Here is a 22,643-nt window from a genome sequence, read left to right as displayed (position 1 = left end):
TTTTACAAAGGTTAGAAGAAGTTTCAGGTTTTACAGTTACAAACACAGGTCCCCTCAGGGCACTGCACACCCCCATGTGGCATCCCTGAGGCCCAAAAGAGAGATGGCAGCATAGCTGAGGGAAAGGCCGAGGCGCTGGGGGTGTGGGGTGTGTGTGTGTGTGTGATGGGGCTGGGGAGGGAAAGATGGGAGGGTTTGGGGGAGTGATTTCCAAGTTGCAGGGTTTTTTTAGGGTCTCTTGCTGGGAGATGTGGTTGATGGTACCGGTTGGCCCCATTGGCTGAATTAAGCCCACCTGGCCTAGATTGGGCCAATCCAGGTGTACCCCCCACTTAGGTGTACCACCCCTTCCCATCTCCTGGCCTGAATTTGGAGCATGCCCAGTAGACACCTCTGGTCCCTGCTCTAGCTACCTAATCATTCAGTTTACACTTTCTGCTTGCTCTAATGTCAAAATCCGCCAGAGGTGAGAACTCAGAGACATCTCAAGTCTTGAACAAGCGCGCCGCCCTCTGTATGTGTGTGTTCTGGATGGCTGAGAATATGCTGGTGCTTTGCAGAGTCCCCTTGGACATTACATTGCCTGCTTTTTAAAAAGCCTCTCCTATTACTCACCTCAGCTGTTTTCCACCGCCCTGAGAGCTGCCTTGTTAAACAATTGACACTGATGGTCTTTGACAAATGCCCGTGGGGGGAAAAGGCTGCTCAGAATCAAGTCAAATAAAGACAAGCTCTCTAAGTAGTGTCTTCCAGAAAACCGCAGACAGGTAGTTCTCTGGACAGGTGTGTGTGAGCCCAGTTTTGTTTGGATGGCTCCCCACCTCTTGGCTGCCTCTCCTGGATAGCGGCCTGTCTGCTGGTCCGTGGTTCAGAGGAGGTTGAGGTAGGAATACGGCGAGTTGAAATCCCGCAAATCACTTTCTTCTCCCACAGTCAGCTGTGTGTCTTGACAAAAAACCTCCCAGAGCACTGTCAGGTGTTGGTTAATTTCCAGAGCTCTGATTAGGTCGGCTGGTCCTTTGGGCCGCATGCTCCTCGGTCTCATGGAGGAGAGACCGTGCAAGTCCTGACGCTGCCTTTCTTCCTGAGGTCTCCTTGGGTGATTTTGACGCCCATCAGCTCTCTCTGTCTACAGGGCTTTTATCTTTCTCCCTCTCTGTGATCAGAGATACCCTGTGTGCTGCAGCTTTCTCTGTCCCTGGGGCTCTGCACTTTCCCTCCTAGGGTGATCTGGAAGTTTGTTTATCTTAGATTTGTTTTGTGTACACTAGGGGCACAGGGAGGCTTCAAACAGTTCCAAGAAAAATGACATGATTTTTTCGTTCAGTTTTTCCATGAACATTTTGAAACCCCTTTGTATGAGAGAAAGTGAAAAATATCACCACTACGGTGCCAGTTCATACAGACACTGATTTATGTCAAACAAACTGTGTTTAAACACGTCTCTGTTATCAGTGGATACCATCGCATGTTCTTTCCATTCTGTGTTTGATACTTGCCTTTTTCCCCCAAAACCATTTTATCGTGAGCTAATACAGATATCACATTGATCCATAGTTCAAGCACATCCAACAGTATTGTACAATTGCTACTGTAATCAGTTTAAAACATCCTCTTCCCTCTTGAACTCCTTGACATCAGCCCCCCTTCGCTCCATCACCGCCATATACTTGACTCTGTCTCCTTATGGTGACTTCAAAACAAAAGGTCCAATCAGAATAGTGGCTTCCGAGGGGATCTGCTGGACCAGTTACATTCCAGAAGAAAAGTCAGCTCAACGTTTATGACGTCTCTCTTTTGAGACCCCAGAGGGGAAATCTTGATAGCTTTTCTCAGAAGACACAGGATGATCATAGGGGTTTGTTATAATAAGGTGTAAGAACACTGAAAACTATATTGGTGAGAAAAAGGCGGAAAGTTGCACCAAAGAATTTTCTTCAATCATGCCGATGTTCCTGATCACCCTTCGAGGGCAGCCAGGGCTGTCCCGTTAGAATCTCTTTGGGAAACCTCACCCCATCCACCCCACCGCCCTGATCTTGCCCCTTCAGACTTCTTTTTGTTCCCCAAACTCAAACAAAATGGAAAAAGAACACAATTTGAGAGCCCAACGTAAGTCCAAATTGTCCTTGGGGCATGATGTAAATCAGTGTAGACTTCTTGGAGTTGGGGTAGAAAGGTGGAAACAGCACGTACAGAATTGTATAGATCTAAATAGAGACGATGTCAAGAAACCATAGCTTCACAGTCTGACACTCTGCTTTTGTAGCAATCCTCTTTATGTTCTGATGTAGAGAGGAAAACTCCAGGTGCTGCTCGTTGGCATGCGTCAACTGTATCTCTCCCTAGGTCGCTGCGCTTTCCTTTTGTGACTATTTGGAATTGTATTTAAAACTCCAAAAGTTTTCTTATATGTGATGTTATTGATGGGAGTTTAGAGACAGGGGGAGTGAGTGAGAGTGTATTTATAATTTATCTTAATTCTTGAAAAACCAAAGATATAAAAAATCCACATTGAGATATTCAGCACCCAAAGTCCTGGCCAAGCTCAGCAGCCCTGGAGATGCCGCGTGGCATCTGTGAGGAGCCCTGCTGGCTTCGCGGTTAGGCCTTGGGCTGCTAACTGCCAAGGTCGGCAGTTCAAAACCACCAGTCACTCGCCAGTTAGACAGAGATTTTCAGTCCCAGAAAGAGTTACAGTCTCAGAAATCCACGGGGGCAGTTCGACACTGTCCTAGAGGGTCACCTAGAGTCAGAGTTGACCTCAGAGCAGTGAGTTTGAGATTTAGGAATTCTGTGGCAGATAGGCCGGGAAAGAGAGCCCTACATGGTTGGAACTAGAGAAACCAACTTCTTGTGAATTCCCACTCTACAAATCTAATCTCGATGCAAACAGCAGCTGGAGTCATTTCCTATTAAACATATCACGGATCTTCAGTGATCACTGTGGACCGACCGTGATAGCATCAGGAAGGATTAAGAGTTCCCCTTTCTCTTGAAGAAGAAGAGATCTTGGGAGATGAAAGGCTGGTGAAACCGCTGACTTCTTAGTGCCGCATGCTGAACTCCTATTTGGATTTGTTATCTAACCTGAAATAATCCAACAAATGCTAAGGAAACCGCTGTTCGGCCGTGGCAAGACTACAATAACCACATTAATTATTCCTGGGGAAAAGTTCTAGAGGCCGGAGCCATGCCTCCTCTAGGAGGATTCTGTCAGCCCAATTCGGAAGACAGCTGGGGGTTATGTATGAAGTGCAATTGGAGTTGAGCTCTCTGAGGTCAAAGAAAGGACTGCATTTCATATGCGAAGAGCATCGAACTATCAGCACATTGAATTAAGAGCCCAGTAGCAAAGAGGTTCTTAACAGTTAACAGCCACAGGGGCGAGGGGTGGGGGTATTGAATCCAGAGGAAAGACTAGCCACAGAAGCACGGAGATGTATGGCTCACCCCACCAGGAGATCCAGTGTGACGAAATCATGTGACGAAAGTGAAGTTTTTAGCATGTGTTCCTTTACTACCTCTGCTTCTGATAAGCTCTGCGGACTCCATTCTTTATTTCCAAAGCTCGTAGCCCCAAGGAAAGTGGGGTGTGGACCAGTGCATGGAGACAGAAAAAGACGGAGCTAGACTGGGCTCAGAGAGTTCTCAGACGTCGAAAGGCTATCACTCCAATACCCGGCTCCCTCAGCAACTGCCCACGGGCTTTTACTAGCATAGTCCATGCGTGGGATATAATAACTGAGTTTCAGGCCTGAGCACTAGTCTGGGTGTTCAGTAAAGCGGAGCATTGCTTTTTGACTGTGGGAACAGTTTCTGTCTGAGTGGAAAATGATCATGGTTGGCAGCATACCCCGCTGGCTTCTCACATTCCGGGCCCATTTCCTTGGAGCTATTTTGCAATGTTTTGATGATGTTGTAAATTGCAGGTCACGGGCGGATTTGTAAATTCTGCCTCGGCTGGTAGTGATTTCACGGGCTTCCTCCTTCCCTATAGAAAAACCATGTTGCCTCAACATTCCTTAAACTTCTCAGAACTGGTTAGACCATCTATCTGCTTCCCTCATCATGTGACGAAAGTGAAGTTTTTAGCATGTGTTCCTTTTTCTACCTGTCCGAGAGTCGTGCTTTTGCCCTTTTTTAGGGGGAGTGTTCTTTGAACACGTTTCCAGTGCGTGCTTGTCTGGGAAAGGGGTCAGCCACTGTGGTCTTCTCTCTGGGAGGGTCCCGTCTGCCTTTCAGGATGCCTGTGACTCAGATCCGCTTCCTGGAGTCTTCTGAATCGGAACTTTTACAGTTCAGACCTTTGAACTAAAATAGCGCTGCAAGCTTCTTTCCTTTATGGAAGCCACTTTCTGAGTTGTTCGGCTTAGATTGGAAAGCCAAGACTCCTCATGGGAAGCACCTACGAGGTGGCACCAAGGGTCTCGTAGAGAGTGCAACTGTGGGGTCTCTGGATGGTTTCCCTCCGTTCTTGCTTATCAACGCTCAAAGAGCTCACACAGCAGAAGCACCTTTGTCAATCCAAGTAATTTTTATGAGGGAAAGGGGAGTTTGGGGCAATACAGTCTCAGACAGCACACACTGGCTCTGGAAGTCGTGCAAGGCTGCATGGCGGAGGAATGGAGGGTTCCCGAGCAAGATGGTGATTTCAGGGGTGTGTGGAAAATAAGACAATGACTATCTAGAGGAGTCCACAGAACCCAAACAGGAATCCCGGAACCCCCAAAAGACGAGTATGAGCCCCGAGAGGGCGAGCGCGCCACGTGCACGGGAGAGATCCGCCCTCCAGCCTGCAAGCGAGCACCAGAACGAGAGACCTGCGGCCCTCTGCTATTTCTTCCCTCCTAGCCCCACTTGCTGGGGTGGCGGGAGGGGTGGGGTGGGGTGGGGTGGGGATTGGTGCAGGTATTGGCCCATCGTAGTGGCTGAGTTCAGGTGCATGTGTGAGGTAATGTTGCCGGTGCCTAGTGTGTGCGCCCAGGCTGACCTTCACCTGTGTCTAGGTGACCTTGCTCTTCAAATTTTTAGCTTTGGATCTTACCCATCGGTGTCTAATAGGTGCCAGATTTCCTTCAAACCCCTTTATTGTGGCATGGCAGCTAATTTTTGTCTTTAGTGATCGTGTTGGGCAAGTGACCCACTCTAAGGAGGCCGTTTTCGTGCCCATCTTCTGGCACGATAGCCAACAATGCTCTGCTGCCTTAAAAAGAATTGTTTTTTAGGAGATCTGTCTTCGCCTGCAAGCTCTGTTGAAACTCGTCCACCTGGTGTGTGGCCCTCTGCTGGTCGTTTAAATACCTGCGGCAGAGTTTCCAGGATCTTAACAGTGGGCAGAGCCACTGCGGGACAAGGAATCGGCAGATGAAAGGTGGCCTACAGTCACAGTCAAGGAAATTCTTTGGAGCAGCTCTACTGTGTCCTATAGTAAGTAAGTAGTCAACTTAATGTCACAAAACAATACGAGAACCAAAGGCCATTGCTGACTGAAAGACGGATATGGCAAATTACCTTCCACTTGAATTGAGGGTGGGACCACAGCTTCAGGGAAGGGTCCACCTCAGGTACTTATTCCTGCTGTCAGAAATATCATATGTGGATGAGTTTAACAAATAGAAATTTATTCTCTGATAGTTCAGGATGCCAGAAATCTGGATTTAGGAGACGAGCTCTAAGAGAAAGCTCTGGGGCAGTGAAATTACTTACTTAGTGTGCTAGTCTGGGTACTTTAGAGAAACAAATCCACAGCAACTCATGCTTAAGAGAGAGTTTTAGATAAAGGTTAAGTGTGCATCAAGAAAATGTCCCAACCTAGTGCTGCCCAAGCCCACAAGTCCAACATTAACCCATTAACCCATATGTCCAACACCAGTCCACAAAGTCCTCCTCCATCTCACAAAACACACACAATGATGCCGACTGCAGGAGGAAAGCCGAGTCAGTGAATGTGTAAGCATCTCAGTGCTGGCAGGGGTCTCCACATGGCTGCTCCAGCACCCAGGGCTGCACTGGGGTAGGTCCATATGGCTTCTCCTTGGGGATGTCTTGCAGGAAGTCAGCGTTGCCAGCTGAAGCAGGGAACTGGCGAAGGCCGCTGCACCCTGGTTTGACCATCAGAAAGCAAGAGACCCGAGAACTCGAAAGGTGAGGCTCATGGGGCCATTTATCCCTCTGCCCTTCAATTGATCCTACATGTGTTTATAGGGCAGGTTGGCACAATAAACTAACTACCTCACTTAAACTCTTCTAGCCATTACTCTATAACAGGGGTCCTCAAACTACGGCCCGCAGGCCACATGTGGCCCACTGAGGACATATATCTGGCCCGCTGGGTGCTTTTGCTGCTGCTGCCTGTCCTGCTTAGCAGCCGACTCATCCTGGGCCCATAGGATTTTGTTCATAGTTTTTTTTAAAAACTATAATCCAGCCCTCCAACGGTCTGAGGGACAGTGAACTGGCCCCTTGTTTAAAAAGTTTGAGGACCCCTGCTCTATAACTTCCATCAGATGATTGGGTGGGGCCATACACGGATAAGTTGTAAAGAACTCTAACGTAGGATTGGCCAGTTTTGTCACTCCTCTGGGTATAAGAGGGCAGGGATGGGGAGAAGTCTGTGATCATCAAGAAAGAAGAGCCACTAGTATAGAACTCTGTCTGAAGTGCTGGAGGTAGTAGGATCCTGAGGGATCTTCGCTCTAAGAACATGAGCTAGAGCAGAGGAGCCATGCTGAGGCCCTGAAGCACAATACCAGACCCATAAAGGCAGAAACCGAGGACCAGAGTGAATCCTTGCTAGCAGGGATGAGAAGAGGTGCAGTGAACCAAAGAACCAAAATGGTGCCCTTACTATTTTGTTACCCGTTGGCTTCCTGAATAACCCCCCATCATTGTGAGTACTGTCTGTGAGTCCTTTGGGGCCATTCAATGAAATCCTGAATCCAGCAGACAGGGAGCGTGTCGGGGGAGGAGCGACTGATGTCAGGACAGGGTGAAGGATGAGGACGTAGACTTGTCTGACCTCTGCCTTTTGACAGTCAGCTTTGGGCTGGTGTGGAGGTGGATTTTCCTTCCCCCTTGAGTAGCCAGGGGAGATCTGCTGTGGCCCTCACACCATTTCCTTAAACACTTTCTCTCTCTGTTGGCTATAGGGGGAAGGCCATTATCCTTTTAACGGCTATCAGCCCAGCGTGCCTTGGGAAAGCTACATGTATCTTGGCAGCAACATTTCCCTGGGTATAGGGGGTTCTCGATGCAGGGACTTTGGGTTCAAAGGAGGTACGATGGTCCTGGCTCTTCTTTCTCTGCTTCTTCTTTCTCTTCTTATGTCTTGTAAAATAAAAGGTGAAGCAGGCCACACCCTAGGGAAACTCCCCTTACAACAGTTCAGGGCTGCGATCTTAATCCCCTGACAGCTCATGTGCTTGTCGTTTGTTGCCTTTAAATTGGTTCCAACCCAGAGTAAGCCTGTGTACAAAAGAACAAACCACTGCGCAGTCCTGCGCCACCCTAGCAGTTCTTATATTTGAACCCCTTGTGGCAGCCTCTGTGTCAATCCATCTTGTCAAGCGCCTTCCCCTTTTTCGCTGCCCCTCTACTTTGCCAGGCACGATGCCCTTCTCCAGGGACTAGTCTCTCTTGATACCATCCAAAGCACATGAAGTGAAGTCTCACCATCCTTACCTGTAGGAGGAATCGTGGCTTTACTTTTCCAGGACAGGTTGGTTTGTTCTCTTGACAGTCCATAGTACTTGCAATATTCTTCTCCAGGACATAATTCAAATGCATCGATTTTTCTTCAGTCTTCCTTATTCAATACCAATTTTCACATGCATACGAGGTGACTGAAAACACTGTGACTTGGGTCAGGAATGTCTTAGTCCTCAAAGTCACATTTTTGCTTTCCAATGGTTTAAAAGGTCTTGGGTAGCAGATATATCCAGTGAGATGTGATTTGGAAGATCCCATCAGGTAATGTCTTGGGGGATGACTGCTTCACTGAGTAACTGCCAGATCAAACCAAACCACTGAGAATCATGGCCAAGCCAAGTGGGTTCGTCTGTATAAATATTCTTGGGGGGCAAACAATTCAACCATAATTGTCTACCATTTGCCCTCCCTCAAATTCAATCCTTGCTACACGAAAACCCCATTCACTATATCATATCATCCCTAAAGTCGTAAATCAACTCCAAGCCCAAATTTTATCCTGGGTCAAGATTCCTCTTCATCTGTGAATCTGTGACATTTAGAATTCAAGTTATCTGGCATATCATGATGCTCACCTTCCCAACACAATCGCTGACGACAAAAGTGGGTGCCTAAGCAAATGTGGTGAAGAAAGCTGATGGTGCCTGGCTATCAAAAGATATAGTGTCTGGGGTCTTAAAGGCTTGAAGGTAAACAAGTGACCATCTAGCTCAGAAGCAACAAAGCCCACATGGAAGAAGCACACCAGCCTGCATGTTCACGAGGTGTCAAAAGGATCAGTTATCAGGCATCAAAGAACAAAAAATCATATCAATGTGAATAAAGGGGAGTGCAGAGTGGAGGCCCAAAGCCCATCTGTCGGCAATTGGACACCCCGTTATGGAAGGGTTGCAGGGAGGAGACGAGCCAGTCAGGGTGCAGTAAAAAAAAAAAGAATTCAAGTTATCTTCTTAAAAGTATGATGGTGGAATGGGCACAAGGTAGACTTTTCCATCACAGATGGGAGAAATTGGAGAGAAAGAAGGGGTAGCTGATATCAAGCAAGTCAAAAACCCAGGAGGAAATATTTTGTTAGTTCTCAGGTTTGCTAGGCCATAGGTTCCCAGACTTATTTGGCCCACTACCTGCTTTTCAGAAGAAAAAACAATTACTCAGTGCCCACCTGACAGTTAAAACGTTTGTCCTGTAGCTCGTAATCTAGGATAAAGTGTAGGTTCCTGCTCTTGCAGCTCCCTGGATCATTTCAGTGCCCTGAGGGGGTGGCATTGCCCCCTTTGGGAAACATTGATCTAGGCAATATCCCTGCTTCCATGCAGTCAGGGAGTCTAGATTCTGGGAAGAGGCCCCTGGGTTTGGGGCATCAATTCTGCCTTCCAGGGTCCCTGGAATGGCATCTCTGCTTTCTCAGCTTTGGGAAATCCCAGTCTCCTAGTCCAAATGAATTGTGGCTCCACCTTCTGGCCCCTGTAGGTCCTAAACTCTCCCCGCTCAATTTTAGGCCGTCATTTCAGTCCCATTTCTCTGGCCCCAGGAACAAGAGTCCCACACTCTGGAACCAAGCTGATGACTCTTGGAAACCTCAGGAGCCATGACCCCCACCCTTTGAAGCCCCCAAAATCAGAGCCCTACCCTTTGTGACAGAAACAGCTCTGCTTCCTGGTTCCTTGTCCTTTTGACATTGACCCTTCTGGCTGGCCCAGCCTCCTCCTTTCTTAGGCAGCAGTTATAAAGCCCTTTAGCTCCACTGGTAAGTGCCCAGAGACGGCCTACTCCACCAGTCAGCCTCCTGTCTCAAAGCACCCGGCAATCTCTTTCTGTAGGTGAGGTGGGCTATCCTGTGCCAGTATCATGCTTCTGCTGTTGTCTTGTCTTTGCCACTGCGGCTCACTGCCTGCTGCTCTGTCTCCATTGTTATGGTTCTCCCCACTCCCTTCTGAACCTTCACTGGAATTACTTTTGAGATCCATAGTTCCACCAACCGTCTCTTCAAAGTCATCTCTTCAAGCTTTAAGTTACCTCAAAAAGCTCACTGTCATAGAGTTGATTCTGACTCATAACAACTCGACAGAGTAGGGTAGAACTGCCCCAGTGAGTTTCAGAGGCTGTAAATCTTTATGGAAGCAGAAAGCCTCATCTTTCTCCTTTGGAGCTGTTGGTGGGTTCCAACTGCTGACCTGGTGGTTAGCAATCCGACTTCTAACCTTCTATACCACCAGGGCTCCTTCCTTGACGATCGCTATTGTTAGGGACCATTGAATTGGTTGTGACTGATTGTGACGGAATGAAACAACGCCCAGTCCTGCACCATCCTCACAATTCTTATGTCCGAGCCTGTTGTTGCAGCCACTGGGTCAGTCCATCTTGTGGTGGGTCGTCTCCTGTCTCACCGACCCTCTACTTTATCAAGCATGATGTCCTTTTCCAGTGACTGGTCTCTTCTGATAACATGTCCAAAGTACACGAGACAAAGTCTCATCATTTTTCCAGAACACTTACTCAAGCTCATGCGTAACCTGTACATGTTTCAAGAGACAGTTGTGTGAAGAGGATAAGAAAACATGGCATGGTTTACAATCAAGCAGGGTGCGCACCAAGGTTGCGTCCTGTCCCCATACTGGTGTAATCTGTATGCTGAGTTTAACTATTAGGTACCTAAGAAGTCTTCCAATCTCTTCCCAGGACACAATTCCCAAACCACTTGCATCTCTTCCATGAGATATTGAGAGCAGCACCCCTTCTTCCTGTGCCAAATTCTGTCTGAGTGAACTGGTGCTGCTATCACAGGAATACCAGAAGTGGATGAACTTAACAAATACAAACATACTGTCTCATCTTAGAAGGCTAGAAGGTTGAATTCAGGGCCCCAACTCCAAGGGAAGGCTCTCTTTCTGTGTAGGTGCCGGGGGAAGGTCCCCGCCTCCTGTGAGCATCGGTGGCGTCAATATTCCTTGGAGATCTCAATATGCGTTGGCTTCAGTCTTCCCTGGGGTCTAGGAGGCTATCACTGCAGGGGCTCCAAGTCCAAAGAGCATGTTCTACGCTTGGCTCTTCTTTCTTGGTAGTAGGAAACCTCCCCCCTTCGCCAACTCTGTTTGCGTCTCTATGTCTTTTAAGACATAAAACAAAAACAACCCCATACTCCCCTTACTTGGATCAGGGCTGTGAACTGAGTCAGAGTGCTGCCTCTCACCCTAATTACTCTTCCAAATGACTGGCTGGTAATATTATGGGATGATTACACCACCGCAGAACTGCCAAGCCAACTGAGAATCATGACTGAGCCAAGTTGACACATATTTGGGCGGACACATTTTGCCCCGTTGGCCCTGTTAGCCCAACTGATTTTGTTTCTTTTGAGCTGGAGGGAAACCCGATGACCCTTGAGTGAGTCCCAGACATTCTCCGCATGCTCAGAAATAAGACGAGGGTGGTACACACGAGCGCTACACCTTGCTTCTGTTCTGGCACGGTAAGGTTCACAGGGAAGTATTTTGCTCTGTTAAAGCGAGAGAGCAAATGGCTCATCCTCAAAGTTCTCTTTTGCTGTAGACCTTTGGTTGGCTTGGCCAATTACAAAGGATCAGAAAACTCCTCTCAGCTTCCTCGAGTTACAGCATCTGTAGGACCTCCCTGACTGCAAATCAGAATCTTCCTAGATGAGCGCTGGTGAATCTTGCTTTCTTCATGAGACGTTAGAGATTGATGAAGATTCCGTGGTGAAATGAAGCGTAAATTAAAAACTTGAGTATTTCATTAAAAATCAGTGACATTTATTTCTTCCATAAATGTCTCTAAATTTTATAAGTGTAGTTATTAATCATGGGTCTTTAAAAGTACTAACAAGAGAAGTTAACTTCACATTTTAAAATTTCATCCCCAAATAAAATTCAAGCACAACAAAGCCAGAAATCTCCCTTATGTAGAATGCCCACCCCATAACAGACTCACAAAATGAAAATTAAGAGGTAGTGATTCCATGCATTTGACTAGCACGTTTTACTTATCTGGTTTTTTCAGTTGTGCAGAGCCAGCTATTTTCATTTGTAAGATGATGCTTCAAGAGGTTAAGTGCCTTAGTCAGGGTCCCATATGTGTTAACGACGGTATGAGAGCTAAAACCTCTCCTGACCCCTCGCCGCCCCAATCTCTTCCTCTTTAAACAGCACCATCTTGCTTCCATTAGAAAGGAATGAAGGCCCCCTTTCATCAAGGAATTCGCTTTCCCCCCCCCCAAGGATCTGAAAGCAAAGATGTGTAATTTCTTAAAACAAAAGGAAGAACTAGACATAGATGATGTATAATTTATTACTTAGATCAACTTCTTCAATTTTAGAAAAAAGATGTAATATATAATTACCATTTATATTTTGTTTACAATAGAATATTTACAGCATTGACAATAAGTACCAAATAGCATATAAAACTCTAGGACAAGACAGACACCAAGAACCACAATTTTAACAGAGAATTATCTATCAACTTTTTAAAAAAAACAACAACTTGAGGTGCATAAGATTAACTGCTATTTAACCATTTTGCTAGGTTAACCAGTTACTGTTTTATCTTTTTGACTTTAATGACTTCTCCAAAGAGAGCCTTTGTTTATGTAATTTGTAATCGATCCCCCCACATTACTTTTTTGGGGTTCACTTTTGATCCTATTACATCATTGTGGCTCAGATCATTGGCCCTTGTAGGTTCCCAGGGGATCTGGCTTCTGACTCAAAAGAACAGTTGTACTCATTTGCTGAAATCCCCTATATCTGGGAAATAGCAAAGTTGCATGTCAAGGGCCAGGTGGATTTGTTCAGCTAAGTCTCAAAGGTAAACACATTTGACAAGACCACTTACATCCAGGGCACTGGGATTGCAATGGATTCCCAGCCCCGCACCTTATAGGACCAAGACCTAGAGGGCCAGCTCTTTGAGTGCCACTGGAAGGGCTGAGGCTAGAACCTGTCTCCTCTGGTCCCCACTCAGGCTCCTTAACTCGGTGTCGCGTTGATCTTGGGTGAAAGGAGGAAGATCTCTTCTCACCCCTGAGCACACTGCCCACCTCTGCATGTGCTGCCTTGGTGATGAGCAGGTTGCAGCCTACCTGGGGGCTTGCCTTGAGATGGGAAAGGGCAAGATAGGTCAAACAGATGTGCTATGGGGTTTTTAACTTCCGGTGGTTCAAAGGCAGGAATGGGAAGGATAGAATGATCCAGCAGAGAAATTTGCTGAAATAGCACCAAAAACCAAACCAACCATGAAAGGTAGGAGGAAAAGTGCACCTGAGCTTCTGAAGTCAACAAAAAGTTGCATGTAAAGAAAACCAGATAGGTAGCATTTGAAAGGCCCAATCCTTTGATAGATAGACATTTGCATTAAAGAGCTCATTACCTAAGCAAAGCGCTTCTGTGCCTACTTAAACAAACAATGATCACACTTTGACAATATCCAAGGTAATTAAAAAATGAAATGAGAAAGAAAAACAATGTTAAAAATGAAGAATGATAATATAAGGACAGTGATAATGATCACAGTAAAAAAGAGACAGTACTTAAAACATCAAGATATGTCCAAAGTTCTTTACATATGGGCTATTAGCAACAGCACAATATAAATAAAATGGGAGAATTTACACATTTCTGAAACTCTCTGAAGGGTGTGGAAAGCAACAGAAGCTGTTGCATAATTTTCAAGCTCACGATAGAGATGAAACACTGTACATTCCAATACTGTATACTCGACCATAGCAAATAAGAAGAACACAATGAAATGAAAGAGCTGAGGTGACAAATGTGAAAACGCCCATTGCTTCCACACTCTGGTAACATCAGCCTGGGACTGTGGGTGGGAGTTTGCAGTGGGCAGAAAAGTACTGTGGGAAATAAGCAGACCGGGTCCCTGCCTCTTAATAGTCTATCCCTGACAAATGGTATTTGTACTAGATCACGAAAATATGGTACAAGTGTCTTTAATCTTTCTTGTAAAGAAATCACTCAAGGTAAACAAGTGGCCATCTAGCTCAGAAGCAACAAGGCCCACATGGAAGAAGCACACCAGCCTGTGTGATCACAGAGTGTCAAAGGGATGAGGTATCAGGCATCAAAGAACAAAAAAATCAAATCATTGTGAATGAGGGGAAGTGCGGAGTGGGGACCCAAAGCCCATATGCAGGCAACTGGACATCCCCTTACAGAAGGGTCATGAGGAGTAGACAAGCCAATCAGGGTGCAGTGTAGCAACGATGAAACATACAACTTTCCTCTAGTTCCTAAATGCTTCTTCCCCACCCTCACTATCATGATCCGATTTCTACCTTGTAAGTCTGGCTGGACCAGAGCATGTACACTGGTACAGATAGGAACTGGAAGCACAGGGAATCCAGGGCTGATGATCCTTTCAGGACCAGTGGTGTGAGTGGCGATACTTGGAGGGCAGAGGGAGGGTGGGTTAGAAAGGGTGAACCGATGACAAGGATCCACATGTGACCTCCTCCCTGGGGGACGGACAACAGAAAAGTGGGTGAAGGGAGACATCAGACAGGGCAAGATATGACAAAATAACAATTTGTAAATTATCAAGGGCTCATGAGGGAGGGGGGAACGGGGAGGGAGGGGACAAATGAGGACCTAATGCCGGGGGCTTAAGTGGAGAGGAAATGTTTTGAGAATGATGAGGGCAATGAATGTACAAATGCGCTTTACACAATTCATGTGTGTGTGGATTGTGATAAGAGTTGTGTGAGCCCCTAATACAACGATGAAAAAAAATCAACTACCAAAAAAAAGAAATCGCTCATATTTATAAACCAATTAAAATTCTTGGCAGCCCATTTGTCGATCATTATCCCATGACCCCGTGCTCAACGGTGGTGTTGCTGTGGTCAGCCGCTGCTCAGGGCCGCCCGGCGGAACTGCTCCGGAGAGCTTTCTTGGCTGTAATCTTGCTGGCAGCAGACCACTGAGCCTTTTCTTCTGTGGAGCCACTGGGTGGGTTTGAACTGGCAACCTTTAGGTTAGCAGCCCATTGCAAAGTGCGTGCACCACAAAAGCTCCTCCTGGCTTGGCAGGGTCTGGCATAACAGCATCAAAGAGTTATGGGTGGCTGAGGGAACTGTCGTGAGGTGCGGTGTGGGGATTCAGTCCAGAAGGCCAAGTTTGTGGTCAGGACCTTGGGAAGCTCCCAGAGATCATGTTCTCGTGCTACCTTGTGTCTGAGGCTGCAAGTGGAAGCCTGTGAGGTCCTAAGTCTGCCAGGATTCTTCCTGCCACACTCAGCAGCCTGGTGTGGACGGCCGGAGAGCGGTGACCTGAACACCAGTTCAGTCCCAACAAGCACTTGAAGAGCTCTATGTGAGTGCCTTAGAACTTGGCAAGGGTCACCTCATTAAGTAGCAGTTTCTATTTCAGAAAAGAAAACAACCGGAGAAAGAAAACTTCCTTCAGGGTCCTTCCAATTGGGGACATCTCGGTTTATAACTCAGCTAATGCTTGTTCTGGGCCTTGTGCCTCAACATTGAACCAGTCAGATGCTCAGAGTTTGTGATTTAGTTAACAGCATGGCATTTCTTGGACAATTAGTACAGTAGAACACCGCTTTGCTCTTCTCTGCCCCTGCTGGGCTAGGGCTTGTATGACGTGTGTTTTAATGAAGTCCATGTGTAACCCTATACCCAGAGACATCATTCCATCCTGTATGAACCTGTGGTAACGTCATCCATCGACACATAAAACTCAGGTTTAATCTTCTGTTCAGCACAGTCATTACACACTCTTCTGGCCTTATGACAGTCACAGAACCATTTAGAGATTTATAGTCTTATATCCGGTGGGTCACTCTCGAGCACACACAGACTCACATCCTAATGGCCATGGTAGCAGGTCCTCTGTAGACTCCCACACATTCTTAGGAAAGACTGGCCATGGAATTCCTAGACAAGCCAGTTCTTTGGCCTTCTATTTCTGGTTAAGCTGCAAACCAAAGAATTGGTATTGAAGAAGGAAGGTAGCTTCCCGATGGATGTTCTGTCACTAATCGCTGGCCCCATTTTTCTCTGAAGTGGATCAGTGACCTAATCCCAGACTCCAGCAAACTATGCACCCAAGGGAACAACAAGTTGCTTCCCAAAGTACTTCTTAAAGTCTATTGCTGGTCTTTCGCAGCATGAGGTGCCTTCCCTCCGTGTTGGTTTGTAATCTTCTCTCCAGGTTAGGAAGGGGCGGTGCAGCACCTACTCAGCCCCGAGCCAGAGCACTTGTTTAAGAGCCTCTAGAAGGACTAGGAGCCTGTCTGGTTAAAGCCCAACCCAAGCTCTGACAGGCACAAGCAAAGGTGCATCCGAGCCACAGCAATCAACCAAAGCCATTGAATTCTAGAATCAGCAAACATTACATGTGGTCTCACTCTTCCTATTGAAAGATGGGCAAGTAGAACCCAGGCCTGCTGACCTTGTCTCCGCAGGGCAGCACCAAGACCTTGCTGTGACCCATGCAGCTTAGGATCAAGAGGAAGTCCGAGAGATTTTGCGTACGTGAGCATGAAACAAAGAAATCACGAGAACTAGTAAGCGTTTCTTCACCAGCAGGCCATAGTAACATTGCTTTGCCAGACTTAGAAAATAAAAGTGTGTATATTTTTCCTCTTATGGGGGACATAGCATGATAAACAATGCATCTATGAGAGCATCTATTTCAATGAAAGGTAGCAGGAGCGTTTGCTAGGGATAAACAAGGGTCACAACAGCAACAACCTGTCAAAGAAGTTGACACGATTTAAATTTTTTCCTCCCCAGGGGAGAGAATAATGCCGCGGTGTAGGCAGGGGATGTGTGGAAGCTGCTGGGCCTGGAGGAGAAAGGGTGGGAGCATGGGCACAGAAACAAAAGGAGAAGGCACAGGGACAGGAGAAAGGGAGAAAGAGGGTTGAGGAGAGAACGAAATGCCACCCGGCTCCGTGGGAAGGGGGCAGTGCTGGATGAGGCAATGGCCAGCAACTGGCTCCAACAGCCTGGGCCGATGGGCTTGAGGGAATGGCTGCAGGGGTTTTGGAAGCAGTCTGAGAAAAGACCAACAGGCAGCAAGAAGGTAGGAGACTGCCAAGGGCGCCCCAGTCTGTTCCACGTTAATGAGGAGATGCAGGCGGAGGGCTCTGCCTGGGGGTGCAGATGGGCCTCTGGAGACCAGGGGCCAAGTGGCCGGCCCGGGAGAAATCCTCATCATGACGGAAAGCATCAGTGCCTCCATCCGAGCTCCGGGGGACTCGGGCCTGGCTAGCCAGGCATTCGGTTGGGGAGACCTGGTGTGAGAAGAGGGGGAGTCTCACTCCAGGAAATCTACCACCCGACTGCCTTCACAGGAAGCGCTTTCAACCCACCGGAGAGTTCAGGGGGAGGACTTTTACAAGTCATAGGAAAAATACCACAATCAGTAAAAGATGACATCTTGCCTTAACATCCGAACAGCTCCAGTAGAAAAGCTTAACCCATTGGCAAACTATACATGTATTTAAATCGTCTTCCGCAAGAGCCACTGCCCACAGTTGTAGACAGGGTTTCACAAAAAATAATGGTTAAAAGGACAAAATAATAATAATAATAATAATAATAATAATAATAATGAATTACCTAGTGGAGAAAAGAAAAAAAAGGGGCTTCAAGAGTCATCCTTAGAGATGAAAACCCCTGACCTTCACTAAGCAATTCTGAAAATTAGGTTATGATTGAATTAAAACAAAACAAAACAAAAAAACAAACAAAACACAAAGCCCTCAATTAATCGGACTGAAGCTTATGTGAAACACAAAGCCGTGGGACTTTGAGGTAATGAATGATTTCAAATGTGAGGCGTCCACTTGCCCCCGTGAGAAGCCTGCGTAGGCGGGAGTGGCAGGAGCAGGGCGCCTCCTGAGGACAGGGAGGTGGGCCCAGCATCCGCGAAATCTCTTAGGTCAGAGCCAGCAGAAGAGAAACGCTCAGGGCATCAGGAACATGGGCAATGGGAGTTTTTAAATGGTTGGCTCTGCGTGTTTAGGAAAAAGAAAAAGTTATTTGCATGAAATTTATTTTTCAAAACAAGTTCCTCATGGCCAATCTCAATTCATCCTCCATGTCCCACCCCAGGCCACTCTATGTCTGCATCTTTTCATTTCCCCCCCAGAATGTGTATCACTTCCGACTCTGGAGTGGAGGGTTGTAGGGGGTTGTGGATGGAGGCGCCAAGGAGGCGTAGGTCGACCCTCATTTGACCAGAAATTGTCCTTGAACCATTTCTCACACAATTCCGGTTAGTTGAGGTTTGAGTATATAAGAAGTGGGATCATTTTTCTTCTTCTTCCCCTGAATGGTTAACCCTGACGACCATAGTAGCTCACCTTTGAAGCGAGTCCTACCGTGCCTGTGTGGCGGGCAGGTCTTTCCACATGAGGCAATGGGGACGCTGTAGCTGGCCAGAGGCAGGCGGGCAAGCAGCAGGGCTCACATTCCAGGCGGCAGCGCTTGCCCATAGGCTGGGACAATGGCCGGCACAGCTAGTTAGGTGAACTCAGCCGTGAAACCCAGGGTCTTCAGAATGAATGGAATGCAAGAAGATGGCCCTTGGGGGCATCTCTCATCGTGAGGCCCGGGGCCAAAGGGCTTCCTTTCTTCAAAGGGATGCATCTGTCTCCTGCCCTGTTGTGGGTTCAGTGTGGGCGGTTTGTTGGCAGGTGGTAAAAGACCAGAGGACTAGCGCTATGTCCAGGATCCTGTGAGTCACTCACAGTCTCAACTCACCCCCTTCCATGCCATCTCCCGGAGGGATGCTTTTGTTTACCCCATGCCATGAAAGTTGCTGGCCGGAGCATCCGGTGACAACTCCAGCAGTGCCCACGGAGTCCTAAGTCACCCAGGTTAGCTATGACTTTTGCCACATGTGGTCACACACATGCCCAGATGGCGAGTTTTGTCGGTGGCCCCGGACCTATTCCTTCTCCTGTACAGAGGGAGCCTTTCCTGCCGTAGGATGGACACTGGTGGGGAGGGTGGGTCAGGGAGCCGTGGAGTGAAGATCAGGATTGTGCCTCTCTGTCAGCAGTGGGGATCAGACACTGGCTGGATGCTTGTTATAGTTCATGAATGTTTTTAACCTCCAGAGCTAACGATGGGCTTAGCGTCAGAACGCATGCCCTGGTGAATCAGCTTCTCCATCTAGGGTAGTCTTGGGGAGAAATCCCTTTGAGATGTCCCCTCTCCTTTGTTTCTGCGGTCCTCTGGCTGCCCCGCCCCACCCCAATTGTTCAGGCCATTCTCTCTTGGGTTCCGATGTTATCTCCCTGCCTGAGGTACATGGTTGGAAGGTGGGTGGATTTACCTTTGTTTGTCACGCAGTGTCCACCTCAGTTCAGGGGACACTGTCGGCCATCAGTGAATGGCCACGGCTCCAAGATATCAGGAGGTGTTTGCGGAGTTGTCGCTGAAACTTGACCTGGGAGGGCTGGGGTCACCTGGTGTCCTGGGTCAAGGTTAGTCTGGACCCCACATCCCTGTGTGCTAGGTATACATACACCTGTTTTCTCAGTGCCCTATTTCCTTTTCAAATTGTCCTAACTGAACAACTCTTCCTCAAAGCAGTAAGGTAGCTCCGTGGTCGTGAAGGAGAACAGAGGGTGGTTTGCGTCTTATTTCAAAGGGCAAACAAGGCAGGGGGGTGCTGATTTCCAGCTCCATCCCTTCATCGCATCTGCTCAAGGAAGGGGGCTTATTTCAGGCCCTCCGGAAAATATCTAGATGACTGCTTCTCTCTCATCTGTCGCCAGTCCCATACTGACTGGGACATCCCAGGGTACCCGCTGGACGCGTGAGGATCGTGGCGCCCGGGGTCCAAATATACCAAATATACTGCCCAGTCTTGCTTGTGGGCCTTCTCTTCTTTCCTCTCTTCAGCTTGACACACCAGCCAGCTCATGACCTTGGGAGAACCTAGGCATATACAGGCCGACGGTGGCCGCCCCAAAGGTACTGCAGAAAATCTGTTGCAAAGGAGCTGGGACAGGTGAGCCTCCACACCGACCACTCCTGCCTGGAGAGGTTTTCCCAGAGGAAAGCAGGGCAGTGCGCATTGCCTTCCGCAGCGAGGTCGTGTGAAGAACCATCATGCTCCGTAAATTCGAGAAGCCCTCGACATGGCAGGCCAGCTGAGGGTGCTGGCTGTAGAGAAGCAGTAGACCTCTCCTCCCCCAGAGCTGGCGGAGAGGCTTCTGGGAAGGGGTTGACCTACGTAGCTGTGCTGTAGGCCTTGGAGAGGAGGACAGGAAAGGAGAGCCCACTGCTGGGCTCACATGCTGATCTCCCCCACTCAAAGCCCCCAGGAAGGGTCCTGCCAGCGGCCCTGGTCCAGAGGCAGCTCCATGGTCGCCCTCATCCAAAGCCTGGTGCTGTCCCAAGGTTCTTGCTTGGCTGATTGGCTTCACTTCTTGGCGACTAACCAAGGACCCTGACCCTTGAGGAAGGACAGAGAAGGGATATTTGAGTGGGAGGGAGCCTCCCTGTGCTGGTGCACGCGGGACCCACCCCCTCCATGGGGCCCAGGGGATCCCACAGACCCACCTACCCACTTGTCACCCTCTCAGTGCCCCTGAGTTTGGACCTGCCCTCTTTACTCTTTCTTCCACCGCATCCTATTTGTCCTCCCTTTAGGAGGGGACATGGCCCAGGATGATGCTCGCTGGATTAGTTCAGGGAACGGAGCTTGTGCCGGGGGTAGGGTGGGGGGGAGTGCTTTCTGTCTGCATGGCCTCCCTGCCTTTCCTGGAATCTCTTTGTGCCCTCTCCTGAGAATTCCAAGTGACGGCTGTGACCTCTGACTTGTTGCTCGACACACTTGCCCTGGCATTGCTGGCGACGGGGTATGTCTGACAGTCTACCTTCTCCCCTTCCCCTTTCCCCTCCCCGGCAGGTGACCCAGTCTTTGTGTCCAGTAATGCTCATAAAGCTGACTGACGGCTTTTAGATGTTGATGAGCCCTGACCATCAGGGAGGCACTGAGAGTTAATCGGGGCTAAGGAGCAGTGGAGAGTCGAATGGATGAGGAAGCATCTGCTCTTAATAGTTCCTCGTCTAATATGGAAGGTCTTTCCACGACTCTCATATGTGAACGGAGACAAAGAACAGCATTCTGGGTTACCCCAAGGAAAGACACTCAAGTCCACTGAAACTCAGAAAAGTGTTCCCAGGCTCATGGCTTTTAGCTGGACGCCTAAAAGGTGTGCCAAATGTTCACGGAAGGGAAAAGGTATGATTTCAGGTGAAGGGCACATCTGGCCAAGGGTGTGGATTGGGGAGAGCAGATGAGGTATCAAGGGGATCAATGAGTAGACACAGCTGGTTGGAGTCTGAGGAAAGGAGGGCGGTGTCTGGTAGGAGGTCTTGGTAGATGACTAAGGCCTTTTGTCCCGGGTTCAGATCCACTACCTCCTGCTCCTCTTCCTCCTCTTTCTCCTCCTCCTCCCCCTGCACCCCTACCTCCTCCCGTGTCTTCCTCAGACAGGGACATGGCCCCTTCTCAATGACCAGGCTTTCTAGGAAGCAGAGGGTCACTTTGCATGTGGGACTCTGACCTTGGGTCATAAATGAGAGCTCCCCCGGCCCCGGCTGGGGTGAGGAACTCCCCCCCCTTGCTTTCTGGTTCACCCTCCTATTCTTTATACCATTGTAGAGTCTTGGGTACCAGACATTTCCCAGTGCCCGAAAAAGTGTCAAGGTCAGGGCATGTGGGAGGTAGGTAGGGAGACACAGAGAGAGCTTGGTATGAAGCCAAGCTGCACACACCTTACCCTAGCAGAGTCCCTGAATATCTGTGGCCACCGGGGATCTTCCTGAGCACAAGAAGCTAAACCTCTACTGTGGACTCTGTCATCAATGCATCAATGTGAGCAGCAACCTCTCAAGCCCCTTTTCTGACCCCTCTCACCATATCCCTGTGTGGCCGTGTCCACTCTGAGTTCTGTTATTCCGGGTTAAGAAGCACACACATGCCGCACACAGTTATGCAATGCCAACGCCATGCAGACTATTATCAAAGTCAAATAACTACACGGTGGGGGTCTGGAATGGTCCAGCACCCACAGGTCTCCTAAGTCCCACCCATCAGTGCAAGCAGAATGTCTCAGGGTGCCAGAGGTGGAGGAGCCGCTGGAGGTCATTCAAGTCTAACATCCTCAGTTTACACTTGGGAAGCTGAAGCCTGGGGTAAGTCACCCAAGGTCACTGCCGCGGAGTCGATGGTGACCCCCGAGGGCAGGGAAGAACTACTGCTGTGGGCTCCTGGACCGTCCCTTTTTACAGGAGTAGAAAGCCCGTCTCTCTCCCAGGGAATGCCTGGGGGGTTCCAACTGCTAAACTTGCTGATGGCAGGCCAGCGAGTACCTACGATGTCCTACGATGTCACCTTGGTCAGAGATTGGCCGAGAAAAGGCTAGAAGCTGAGTCTCTCAAGCTGTAGGCCAGTGCTTTCTTCCCCTTGTGCTCCACTCTCCTGTTCTGCCAGGTGGAGTCCGGGTGGTGGCCCTTGATTCGATCCAGGAAGCTTCGGTACGGCTAGCTGGGGGCAGAGTGGGCATGTGCGGGAGACAGCAGGACCTCCTTCAGCAACGGGTGACTTCCTTGGTCCGTGAGGCCCCACAGTTTTAGGTTGAGGACCCATGAGAGTTGTGATCCCAACCTGGATCAACTTGTGCTGTCACCCCAGGGGCATAAGCTCTAATTCATTGTCAAGCCAGGTGTTTGCAGGTAGACGGTGAAGGGCAGCACCTTGGCTCCTGTGTCAGAGCAACAAGCAACAGGTGCTGGGGCTGGGGAGTGAACTCTAGAAGGTAACTGGTTCCCAGACCCAGCACGTGCCAGCCACCCAGGAACCCTCACCTGAATGGCCACAGCTGGCCCTGTGAAGGAAGGCTGGGGCGGGACAGCT

General features: G+C 48.6%; 1 protein-coding gene across 1 annotated transcript in view; it reads right to left on the bottom strand.

The window, feature by feature from the left end:
* Positions 1-19,092: 19,092 nt before the first annotated feature.
* Positions 19,093-22,643, bottom strand: part of COL13A1 (collagen type XIII alpha 1 chain) — a 96,950-nt gene continuing 93,399 nt past the window's right edge. The window contains exon 37 of the mRNA XM_045291306.1: positions 19,093-20,174. Coding sequence (XP_045147241.1) covers positions 20,142-20,174 — 33 coding nt within the window. The 3' untranslated portion in view covers positions 19,093-20,141. The remainder of the gene's footprint in view (positions 20,175-22,643) is intronic.

This window comes from Echinops telfairi, unplaced genomic scaffold (assembly GCF_000313985.2).
Source record: "Echinops telfairi isolate 266 unplaced genomic scaffold, ASM31398v2 ScPeMD7_70;HRSCAF=299, whole genome shotgun sequence".
NCBI classification, from domain to species: Eukaryota; Metazoa; Chordata; class Mammalia; order Afrosoricida; family Tenrecidae; genus Echinops; species Echinops telfairi.
Note: the sequence above shows the minus strand (reverse complement) of the source record. Positions and strands in the feature narration are given on the sequence as shown.